Source organism: Notolepis coatsorum, assembly GCF_963971535.1.
Source record: "Notolepis coatsorum genome assembly, chromosome: 4".
Taxonomy (NCBI): Eukaryota; Metazoa; Chordata; class Actinopteri; order Aulopiformes; family Paralepididae; genus Notolepis; species Notolepis coatsorum.
Genome location: NC_140168.1, coordinates 71,215,693 through 71,228,532, shown reverse-complemented (window position 1 = coordinate 71,228,532; position 12,840 = coordinate 71,215,693). Strand labels below are relative to the sequence as shown.

Below are 12,840 nucleotides of genomic sequence, written 5' to 3'. Positions count from 1 at the left end.
TACACCACACGTGCGTCGTGGGGAGGCTTTGCGTCTGTCACTCTGTTGGAGGGTAAAGAACTGGACTAAAAAGAAAAGTTCTACTTTACTTGCGCCATATATATATGCGCTATGAACAAATAGTACCATTCGTATTTCGCCCGACATATTCCTGCGCGGAACCGGGGCTTGCCACGACATGTTAGGCGGCACGATTGAACTTGGACCTAGGGGTATGGCAACCTGGCGCCAGGTTCTCGTCCAATGGTAGAATGAAACTACTATGGGCTGTTTAGTAGACTAAAGGGATATTCAGTGCATATTGTACAAGGAATATACAGGGGATATCAAACGATATACAAATACAATTAAATATATATATATAAATAGATATACATATTCGGTTTAATCTGATCCTTCACAACAGCCGCCCCCTAATTAGTCCCACCTAATTAGCTAAGCAGAGACAGATTAACCGCACTGTCTACCACTCAAGGTCCGCTGTAAGGGTCAGTCAACTCACAAAGTCATGGGGTCATGGTCATCATCGATAGTATCTGGGAGTCGGGGCAGTTCTATGAGCCTCGCCACGGGACGTGTGTAAGTGCGCCCTTGGACGAGTACTTCAGCTGCTCGGACCTTGCCATCGGCACCGGTGATCACTTTGCTTACGCGGCCAGCCGGCCACATAGCTCTGGGTAGTGACTGGTCAATAATCATGACGACTGTTCCTTCTGTCAAATTGTCTCTCTCTTTTACCCACTTCTGGCGGGTCTGTAGAGACGGTAGGTAGTGAAGTAGGAAGCTGCTCCAAAACTTGTCAGCTAGTACTTGGCTGTACCTCCACATTCTTCGGCCGTTCGCTTCTTCAGGCCTGTACATTGTCTGGGGTAGCGCGGGGTCCAGCCGCCCCATTAGGAGTGTGTTGGGGGTGACTGGGTCGACATCTGCTACATCACTGGAGACGTAACCGAGGGGCTTTGAGTTCAATACTCCCTCGATCTCCGTGAGGACTGTCATTAGGACTTCCTCCGCCACAGTCTGGGCTCCGAGTACGGCGTACAGGGCTGTCTTTATAGAACGTACTTCTCGTTCCCAGGTTCCACCGAAGTGGGGTGCGTTCGGGGGATTAAACTGGAAGTCAATCTGGGATGGAGCGAGGTGGGTCTTAAGTTCTGGGCCCATAGCTTGGAAGCTCTCTCTCAGCTCTCTTTCTCCGCCTTTGAAGTTGGTCCCGTGATCAGACAACAATGTAGACGGTTTTCCTTTCCGTGATGTGAATCTCCGGAAGGCCATAAGGAATGAGTCTGTGCTCATGGTCGGAAGGAGCTCGATATGTATCGCTCTGGTGGTCATGCATTTGAATACAATACCCCACCGCTTCTCGGTGCCTCTTCCTCTCTTTATATACAACGGGCCAAAGCAGTCCATGCCTGTGGAGTGGAATGGCTTGTCGCTGATTCGGAGGCGACAGGGGGGTAAGTCAGCCATCCGTGGTATGCTGGGCTGCGCGCGCCACTTACGGCAGTCTAGACAGGTTCGCTGGAAGCGCCGTACTGCTTCTCTCCCTTGCAATATCCAATAACGACGTCTGATCTCTGCGAAGACTCTCTCTGCTCCTGCGTGGTGTACATCCTCGTCGTATTTCTTTATGATCAGCTCTGTGACCTTGTGTCGGCTGTTCAAGACGATCGGGTACTTAATGTCATCTGGTAGATCGGGGGCTCTCCGCAGGCGACCACCCACTCTGATGAGATTATGGGCGTCACTCTCTGGTGCCAGGTGAATCAGTCTGCTGTCTGATGGGACGGGGTTTCCTCCCTGTAGACAGTCTAGCTCATCGGGGAACGAGTCTCTCTGGGCTCGTTGTAGTAGAAGAAGTTCTGCTTCTTCGTAGTCAGCTGCTGACATGTCAGTGGTGGACTGAATCTCTGGGTGGTGCCGCAGGAATGTTCTTTGCTGCGCACTCTCTAGGGTAATGCAGTCATCTATGTTGGGGTCTGTGGAGGCGATTGTGCTCAGTCCACAGAACATAGGTTTCTTGTTCTCAGCCTCCTCGTTACTTGCTTCCCTCGGGGTGGGCGTAGGCCAATCTCCTTCCGGGAGCTTGAGGAATGCTGGTCCGTCACTGTAGATGTTGCGACGGGTTAGGTCATCCAGAGACATTCCCCGGGTGATGACGTCAGCTGGGTTGTGTTTGGTGTCCAAATACCGCCAGCTTGCTTCTTCTGTTAACTCTTGAATCTCGATGACTCTGACTCCCACGAAGACTTTGTATCTGCATGAATCAGACTTGATCCATGTGAGTACTGTCGTGGAATCTGACCACAAGATTGTTCTATGCACCGGAATGGTGAGTTCACGTTGGATTAACGTGGCTAGATGCGCTCCTGCGAGGGCTGCGCAGAGCTCTAGACGTGGGATAGATTGTTGCTTACGTGGGGCTATTCTTGAGCGGGCCAGGATGAAAGCAGTGTGTATCTTTCCTCCCCTCTCTTGGGCACGCAGGTAGGCCACCGATCCGTAGGCTACTTCGGAGGCGTCGCTGAAGACGTGTAGATCAATCTCGCATGTCTCTGGCCTCACTGTGGATGGGAAGTAGCTGCGGCGTATATTGACACCTGGGAGTGAGCGGAGTTCCGTCTCCCACTCTCTCCATGTTGAGGCAAGGTGTGCTGGTATTGGGTCGTCCCAGCCCTGGTCCTTGTCCCATAGTGCTCGTACAATCATCTTTGCCCTGGTGGTGTAAGGTAGAATACATCCCAACGGGTCATATTGTCTGGCGAGTGTTCTGTACACACTCCGTCTGGTGGTCGGTATCGCCGCCGACCTTCCCTGCTCTGGAGCCAAGGGTTTGTGTCTATAGTGGAGCGAGTCTGTTTTGAAGCGCCAGACTAGTCCTAGTGTCATTTCTTGGGCTTCTCCTGGGATTGTCGCCATCCAGGTCTCGCTGCTGGCAGCCTTGTCCGCGGAGGAGAGGCTGCGCAATACGTGCGGGTCACTGCTGGCCCACTGCCTGAGATCAACGCCGCCTTTGATCAGGGAGGCGCGTAACTTGATTAGGAGAGCCTCGGCTTCTTCTTGAGTCGAAACGCTTTGTAAACAGTTGTCCACGTAGAAACTGTTCTTCACACTGTGTTGGACCTCTTCATCTGCTGCTGGGTCCTCTGTGACGTGTTTCTGTAGTGCAAATGTAACACAGCACGGGCTGCATGTGGTTCCGAAGGGGAGTACTTCCCACTGGTAGATGGATGGGTTCTCATCTCCGATCCTCTCTCTCCATAGGAACCGTAGCAGAGGCTTGTCCTCCTCTACTAGTCTCACCTGCAAGAACATCCCTTTGATATCCCCGCTGATCGCCACCTTGTCCTGGCGGAAGCGCAGTAGCACGCCTAGTAGGGAGGGGCCGAGTGTGGGGCCGGGCAAGAGCTCTTTATTCAGATTTTGGGATCCGATCTGGTAGCTGCAGTTAAACACAATGCGATCCTTGCCGTTGTGATGGACCTTGTGATGCGGCACGTACCATGATTCGGTCGTCTGATCGGCCTCTTTAATGTCAATCTTTGTTACGTGTCCCGTTGTGATTAGCTTCTCAATCTCAGCGCGGTACACACTCTCTTGAGCGGGGTCTTTGGCTAGGCGCCGCTCCGTGTTCAATAGATAGCGCTCCGTGGCGTCTTTCTTTGCGTGAAAGGTGGGCATTCCCTCTCGCCTCAGGAGTGGAGTTGCGTATCTCATCACTCCGCCGACTGTGACTCTCTTTGTCCCCTGCTCGAGTAGGTTGATGGCGTAAATGTCTTCTTTAGAGCGAATATCTTTCTTTTCGTTCTTAAAGGGCATTGTCTCTAGGGTCCATAGCCTCTCGACATGCTGCAGGAGAGTGGTGTCTTCTTCTGTCGTTCTGGAGTGGAAGCAGCTAGTGGCTGCTGTTCGGTTGAGAGATTTAGCGAGGGGGCCTTGTAGGGTCCACCCTAGGCGGGTCTCGACTGCTGCAGGACAGCCTCGGGGGCCTGTATGGACCCGGTCAATCGGGACTATGAGTTCTGCATGGTCGGAGCCTATCAGCAGGGTCGGGGTAGCGCCGTCTATGAGCGGGATAGGTAATTGGCGCAGGTGCACATATTTATCCATCAACTTGGTGACAGGGTAGGTGTACTGCGATAGTCCTATTTCTTGGCTGGTGAAAGCATTTGTGATCTTGTACCGTCGCTCTGGCTGCCCGTTGGCTGCGATGGTGAAGGAGACATTCTCGCCCTTTATCGTCTTTAAATCTCTTCTTATTGTCCGAATCGTCATTTCGTTCTTGCTCCCCCGCAGTCCCAACTGGGTCGCAGCGGAGGCGAGCAGAAGGGTCTTCTCTGACCCGTCATCAAGGACGGCGTAAGTGTCCATGACTTTATCTTGGTAGCTCAATGTCACACGGACTACCTTTAAGAGCACTTGGGCTCCGCTGCTGCTGGCGGGGTCAATGTACATGACACTTGCCTTGGTGCCGCTTCGTGGTGCAGGTATAGGCCGTCTTCCGTTACTTTCGTGTAGTATATCTAGATGGGCTCCATCGCACCGGCTGCACCTTTTCTTTAGGCGGCATTCGGCTGCCATGTGGGGCCGCGCACATCGATAACAGCGCCGGTTGGACTTTATCCATTGACTCACTTCTTCTGCATTCATCTTTGTGAATAGGTCACATTGTGACAGCCAGTGTTCTTTCTCACAGTAGGGACACGCTATCTTCCACTTCTCTTTTCTCGAGGGGGTGCTGTGACTCTTACTGCTCGGTACTGACTCTGATTGGTGCATGACAGTCACCGATCTTCTTCCATCATTTATTCTCCTGGGTCCCTCTCTGGAGCTTGGCGTGCTCCGCCCGAAGGTATCCAGTCGTAAGCTGCTGACTTCTCTCGCCAGGAAGTCGGCTAGATCAAGGAGGGATGGCTCAGGGCCGTTGGGATCCCGGTAATCCCTCTGCCGCCTAAAGCGCTCCTGTCTTGCGGGTGGCAGCTTCTCCAAAATCCTCTCGACGTTAGAGTTGGCGTATAGCTCATGCATGCCCTTCTCCCGTTGCGCTCCCAGCATCCCTACCAGGGACTGCACTTTGATTGACAGGTCGTCTAGCGAGCGATTGTCTGTGGCTGGGGGTAGGCGATCAATATGCCTTATCTCTTGGATTACGTAATCCCATATACGTCCATATCTCTGATCCAGCGCTGCAAGGGCCGCTGTGTATGGGGTCGAAGAGGTAGCATAGGCTAGCGCTATATTGTGCGCTCGCGGTACTTTCAGGTGCTTCAGTAATATTGCATACTTGTGGCGTTCATCAGCGACATCCACCATCATTGTCTCTAAGCACATCCGGAGCTCCGTGTACTGTGCTCGACTCTCATAGGCGAAGTCTGGGAATGACGGTGTGGCATTGTATGACGCCGTGGATGGCTGATACATCGGCGAGCGTTGGGGGAGAGACCTCCTGGGCGAGTCCCCTCTTGCGCCTCGCTGTGGGCTGGTACTGACAGGGTACCATGGCCCGCTGGTCCAGGTGCTGTTCCTCGGGGCTGGTCGTGCGTCGTGCTCACCCGTGAATAGAGTCGGGGGTCTGTAGCGCAGCGCCGCGGGGGTATAGCCTGGACTGTATGGGACCTCCTGGTCCGGTGGAGTACTGTGCTGTCGTCGGGCTTGGTTCTCCTCTTCTCCCTCTTCTTCCTCTATCAGATCTTCCAGATCCTGTAATCGTTTATTTAGCTTCTCCGCAGTGTATGCCGTTCCTTCCTTGTAGCTGGGTCTCGCTTGGACCGGTCTGTGAAGGGGGTCTGCGGGGGGTATAGGCTCGGTCTGTTGGTCAAGTTCAGGGTCGCTTGCTCGTTGAGGAGACGCTGCCCTTGACTGTTGTCTCGACGAGTTCCTTGAACCCCTAGCGGAGGGAGAGGGTGTTGTCCTTTTGATCAGCTGCTCTATTAGTTGCGCTTGTAGTCTGTCACGCTCTGCGTCTCTTTGGGCACCGGCAGCGGCACGCTGGGTGTCTGCTCGGTCTCTTGCCATATTCTCTTCCGTCTGAAGGCGCCTCATTTCCAGGCGTATGTGCTCTTCTTCGCTCCGTTGCTGTATCTGAAGTCGATCGCGTTCACCCTGGAGCCGATCGCGTTCGGTAGAGGCTGTCAGGCTGACGAGGAACGCCTGTTGTAGTATCCTCTCCGCTTCGCTGGGGGAAGGCGGTTGTGGAGGCGAGCCGCTCCTGCGTGAGCCGCTCCTGGGGGTACTCGTTGGGGAGTCCTGGAGCTCTAGTTCCTCGGCGCTCTCCTCCTCTTCTTCCGAGTTCTCTCTCTGTAGGGTTGTCTTCCTCCCGGGGCTGGTCGGGGACTACTTCTTGGGTAGTGGCGGGGGGTAAAGGCATGTCAATTCCCTCCTGGTCCCCACCGTGAGCTTGGTCAGTTACATTAGGACCTACTAGGGCCTCTGTGGTCGGGGAAACCTGGTCGTTAAGGTCAGACATAATTTTACTTTCTACTTTTACCGCGTTTACCGTTTGTCGAAGGCTAGGTAGTTGACTGACAGTGTAAGCCTCTAAGTACTGAGGTGTCTGTCGTCTGCGCCGCGGGCGTTCTAGGTTAGGAGGATCGTTTCGTGGAGTGTTCATCATAGGCCATTTCGATATTAATAACACTATATTAATATTACACTAGTTACCCTCCGGCTCGAAGGACCAATTGTAACTGAGGGGTACAATTCCCTGACTGTATTGTTAGATATGATATTTAATACCACTACCTCATGTACTTTAACTTCTGGCCATCCAGTACAAGATATAAGTATGATGAACACTTTCCCACCTGATGAAACGAATCCACACAAATGTACCAAATCGAAGGTTTAATACAGCAAAGGGTGTATACAACGATCACTTAATTACATTTATGATTTGAAATATGAAATATGCACTTTTATGGCAAATGAGTATTCGTAGGTAAATCAACATTGAATGTCCAATCTCTGGTTACGCAGGGAGTAAGTATACAACCTGGAATATTTAGGAAACGATAGCGATGGTACTTAGATGATTATAGCTGGATACACTAAGGGGGGGGGGGTGTCCCGCTGGTTGTAAGACAGTAGGAGGGGGGGGTTAGAGAAGCCGCTGGCGGTATCCCATCTGACCGACGGTGTCTTGGGAGAATCCAAAGTCTTGGACACGGTGCCCACAGAACCTCGGTCCGCAGACGAATACAGCTGGACCCTCTGTGGACGGTAGCTGCCGGTCCACAACGGAGAGACGTGAGGCGACCTCACTGGTGTAGAGCGCCGTCTCACCTGGAGTCCTCTCCGGGGGGTAGTTCCAACACTCCGCAGTGTTGGCCTTTATCCATGGAATAATCAAAGCACCCAAAGCATAATCCAAGCCGTGGAAGGCTCGCCGTCGTCCGGGTAGAGTAATCCAATATACAGGTCCAGTCGCTCTTGGCCCGGAGCTCCTCGGATGCAAGCACCACTAGGGGTCTGCCCAGCCTGGTTAAGCGTCCAGATAACGTCAGGAACGATGGGGGTACTGATAACTTTAGAACTCTAACCGAACGATGCACCATACATAAATAGACTATTATTAGCTTAATAGAATACGTCCAACTCGACGGTATAGTGCCAAACTATGACTATTCAACTATTAATCTACACGATATCTCAATGCCTATTCTGGGCCAAGTAGGCCTTACTACACCACACGTGCGTTGTGGGGAGGCTTTGCGTCTGTCACTCTGTTGGAGGGTAAAGAACTGGACTAAAAAGAAAAGTTCTACTTTACTTGCGCCATATATATATGCGCTATGAACAAATAGTACCATTCGTATTTCGCCCGACATATTCCTGCGCGGAACCGGGGCTTGCCACGACATGTTAGGCGGCACGATTGAACTTGGACCTAGGGGTATGGCAACCTGGCGCCAGGTTCTCGTCCAATGGTAGAATGAAACTATTATGGGCTGTTTAGTAGACTAAAGGGATATTCAGTGCATATTGTACAAGGAATATACAGGGGATATCAAACGATATACAAATACAATTAAATATATATATATAAATAGATATACATATTCGGTTTAATCTGATCCTTCACAACAACAGTCATACCGGTGGTGGTAAGCTACAATTGCAGCCAGAGCTGCCCTGAGGCAGACTCACGGAAGCGTGGCGAATAATCATCGCCTACGGCCCCTCCGACCACCACCACCAACATTCATTCACATGCATACACATTCATACGAGGCAAGTAGGTTAAGTGTCTTGCCCAAGGACACAACGGCAGTGGGATGGACATGGGCTTGAGCGGGTTTCGAACCACCAACCCTTCGATCATTGGACGACCCGCTCTACCCCTGAGCCACGCCGCCCCACTACCATTGGAAAGCCTATCCCTGTAGCGCCTCAATAATACAGCTTGCACACAAACAATTTGCCCGCTGCGTTCAGCCGCTCCTCTGTGTCGCGCCGTGTCTGTGTTCCATGTATCCAAGCGTTGAGACGACGAGCCCAGCTTGGTCTTTTACCGGAACCATTGGTTTAACCCGATTTAACATGGAGGCCAATAGAAGCCTGTAGATAAGGGCCCGGTTGCACAGATCCATCGCAAAGCAGAGATAAAACAGAAAGAAGGTAGTACAGTCTGTTGGTTTGTTTAGAAATTAACGTAACCTTGCGTTCGTAGAAACATCAGCTTTGCTAACGTATGGTGGCGTGTCAGTCAGTTGCAAAAGTTCAGTCTCTCCAAACTTTTCCGTCCATCAAAACGGACACAAACCTGTCGGAGACGGACTCATCATCAGCCCTGTCCAACAGACAGACACTCCTCGTTGAAACATCATTGAAAACAAACTGATCTCCTCATTGGAATCTAAAACAACAGACGTAGACAGATGGATCAATGTAGCCAGGCCCTAAAAGCTGACAGTCAGTTCATCTTCAGATGGTGAACCCATATACTAATAATTTAGATCACTTTCTCAATACTTAAATCATAAGTACTTGCCAAATTTCCCTCTGGATGAATAAAGTATTTCTATTCTATTCTAAACCTTGGACTGGATATTTTGTCATGTTAATAAGTCAGGCAGGAAGTCCCACATCACACCAGCCTAACACCACAGTATATGATCCTTCTTCTTCTCTCTCTCTCTCTGTCTGTCCTCATCCCTTCCTCTCTCCCTCTCTGTTAGCTAGCTGCTCTATAAATACCCTAGGCAGGCTGAGTAATGGCAGCCATAGTCTACCTATTATGTAACACACATTCATGTGCACATATGAATTCATACTCAAACATAAAAAGGCTGGTCGGCAGAGCCTGCAGGCACGAAATATAACTGCGTGTTTGGGCGATGCAGCACAGCGAGCCCTGCGATTGGCCCATTTGCCTTGAGCCATGCATTTCCCTCTTTATCTCACTCTCATATGGAGGGCTTTGGGTGGGGAGGTTTAGGTTCTACGGCAGGGGTTTGGGCGGAGAGTCAGGTTCTACGGCAGGGGTTTGGGCGGAGAGTTAGGTTCTACGGTAGGGGTTTGGGCGGGGAGGTTTAGGTTCTACGGCAGGGGTTTGGGCGGAGAGTTAGGTTCTACGGTAGGGGTTTGGGCGGAGAGAGTCAGGTTCTACGGTAGGGGTTTGGGCGGAGAGTTAGGTTCTACGGTAGGGGTTTGGGCGGAGAGAGTTAGGTTCTACGGTAGGGGTTTGGGCGGGGAGTTAGGTTATACGGTAGGGGTTTGGGCGGAGAGAGTTAGGTTCTACGGTAGGGGTTTGGGCGGGGAGTTAGGTTCTACGGCAGGGGTTTGGGCGGAGAGAGTTAGGTTCTACGGTAGGGGTTTGGGCGGAGTTAGGTTCTACGGTAGGGGTTTGGGCGGGGAGAGTTAGGTTCTACAGTAGGGGTTTGGGCGGAGAGAGTTAGGTTCTATGGTAGGGGTTTGGGCGGAGAGTTAGGTTCTACGGTAGGAGTTTGAGCGGGGAGTTAGGTTCTACGGTAGGGGTTTGGGCGGGAGAGTTAGGTTCTACAGTAGGGGTTTGGGCGGGGAGAGTTAGGTTCTACGGTAGGGGTTTGGGCGGAGTTAGGTTCTACGGTAGGGGTTTGGGCGGAGAGTTAGGTTCTACAGTAGGGGTTTGGGCGGAGAGAGTTAGGTTCTATGGTAGGGGTTTGGGCGGAGAGAGTTAGGTTCAACGGTAGGGGTTTGGGCAGGTAGGGTTAGGTTCTACAGTAGGGGTTTGGGCGGAGAGAGTTAGGTTCTATGGTAGGGGTTTGGGCGGAGACAGTTAGGTTCTACGGTAGGGGGTTGGGCGGAGAGAGTTAGGTTCTACAGTAGGGGTTTGGGTGGAGAGTTAGGTTCTACAGTAGGGGTTTGGGCGTAGAGAGTTAGGTTCTATGGTAGGGGTTTGGGCGGAGAGAGTTAGGTTCTACGGTAGGGGTTTGGGCAGGTAGGGTTTGGTGCTATAGTAGAGCTCCTAAATATCTTAATCACATATTGGTCTAGCCATAGTATGAACCTGTTGCTCACCAGTGATATAAGCCAGTCTGAAGCCCTTCCCCGTCAGGCTGTCATCAGAGTGGAACTTGATCCAGACGTGGTCTTGGGAGGAGATGTAGGGGGCCGGGACCGAGGAGCCACATGCTCTGTAGCCGTCAAGGTTCTTATAGCTGCCAATTGAGATCCAGTCTACGCCACACCGATGGGAGCTCTGGAGATCAAAGTCCTGAAAACTACAGGAGAGGAATGAAAAAAATTATGTATTTGGATGTGTCAAAATTATACAAGATGATACAAAGACTAGAAAACAGGTAAATACGAGTTTTTGTATTTACTGAACAGAGAGGTCCGTACACTAGTTTCAATTTTGTTTATTAAATATCACAATAAAATAGTAGTGTACAGTGAAATGCTTGGTTCTGTGTCACTACTAAAGGCAAGTGACACCGCTTTTAGATCTGGTGACATGCAGGCCTACTGAATAGGGGAATCAAGTGGGCCAAGCACAGCCAAAAGCTAAGGGTTGAAGAGCTACAGTATACTGTAGAGGTAGTGGAGGTAAATGTGAAGCCAGCACTAGTGGAGGTAAATGTGAAGCCAGCACTACGGTGTAGAGGTAGTGGAGGTAAATGTGAAGCCAGCAATACGGTGTAGAGGTAGTGGAGGTAAATGTGAAGCCAGCACTACGGTGTAGAGGTAGTGGAGGTGAATGTGAAGCCAGCACTACGGTGTAGAGGTAGTGGAGGTAAATGTGAAGCCAGCACTACGGTGTAGAGGTAGTGGAGGTGAATGTGAAGCCAGTCCTATGGTGTAGAGCAGGGGTGCCTAACCTTTTTTGAACCAAGATCTACTTTTTAATTTACCACCTAGCCGAGAGCTACCAGCCAAAATTGTATATTGTAAGCCGTCATTTAAGGCTTTATAAAAGCAGCATAATGAACACAAATCTGTCAGTGCCGAGTCCGACCTCATCTTAAATAACAAACAGCATTGCTTGTTGTAGTTAACAAGGAGATGCAGAGTTGATTTTGCAGCAAAAAATAAAAATAAAAATAAAAATTATAATCAAATGTTTTTAATCAAGATCTACTTGAAATCAGCCCGCGATCTACCTGTCGATCGCGATCGACTGGTTGGGCACCACTGGTGTAGAGGTAGTGGAGGTAAATGTGAAGCCAGCACTACAGTGTAGAGGTAGTGGAGGTAAATGTGAAGCCAGCACTATGGTGTAGAGGTAGTGGAGGTAAATGTGAAGCCAGCACTACGGTGTAGAGGTAGTGGAGGTAAATGTGAAGCCAGCACTACAGTGTAGAGGTTAGGGATGGGAATTGATAGGATTTTATCGATACTATTCCATTATCGATTCTGCTTATCGATTCGATTCTTTATCGATTCCCTTATCGATACCTGATCAATTTATAATTTAAATAAATAAATTGGAAATGCAACAGAACTAAGCTGGTTAGAATAACAACATGCAACTTGACATTTCTGATTGTCATTTATTGTTGAGCCCCCATGTCAGGGGCGACAGTGGCTCGGGAGGTAGAGCAGTCGTCTGGCAATCCGGAGGTTCCCGGTTCGATTCCCGCTCCTCCGTGTCGATGTGTCCTTGAGCAAGACACTTAACCCCTAACTGCTCCCGATGAGCAGGTTGGCACCTTGCATGGCTGCCTCCGCCGTCGTTGTGTGAATGTGTGAGTGATTGGGTAAAATGTAAGAAACAAATTGTAAAGCGCTTTGGATAAAAGCGCTATATAAAAAAGCAGCCATTTACCATGTCAGAAAAATACAAAAACTGTAAAAAATAAAACATTAACTATAGCCTACACTTAAATAAAATAATGTATTTGAGATTCTCTTAAAATGTATTTTTTTTTTATTCTTAAACTAATTTAATCTATTGAATAACATAATAATAATTGGTCGTTATTCCTCTGACTTCTGACACACACACACACACACACCCCCACCCGGGCCCCTGTCCTGTAAGGTATTGGCTTGTGTTGCTACACGGACACATTTGTATGTTGCACCACGGTACTTCCTGTCTTACAGAGTACAGACTAGTAAACAAACACTCCGTCTCTTATTATATGTGAACTAAAGAGTACAAGGTTTACACAACAGCCCCCACCCGCTGTTTTATTGTATTTGTACCTGTACTATCCGCTGTCAGCTGTTTATCTCTCTCTGAGAGCTTGATTAAGTAGCGTTAGCTCACGTTAGCTAGCGTTAGCTCCGCGGCTAATTTTAGCTCACCCTGAACTAAATCAATGACTAGGTTCTAAAGCATTCAAGTAGTTTTCACTGCACATAGAAGTAGCCAAACAGCGGGAGCATTTCGGGAGCATATTACCAAAACCCAGGCAA

The 12,840-nt window shown here is 50.0% G+C and overlaps 1 protein-coding gene across 2 annotated transcripts in view; it reads right to left on the bottom strand.

The window, feature by feature from the left end:
• The window catches only part of lrp12 (low density lipoprotein receptor-related protein 12), a 74,310-nt gene that overhangs the window by 21,776 nt on the left and 39,694 nt on the right, over window positions 1-12,840 (bottom strand). For both annotated transcript variants that reach the window (XM_084312891.1, XM_084312892.1), the window contains exon 4: window positions 10,498-10,700. In XM_084312891.1, the coding sequence (XP_084169017.1) occupies window positions 10,498-10,700 (203 nt within the window). The remainder of the gene's footprint in view (window positions 1-10,497; window positions 10,701-12,840) is intronic.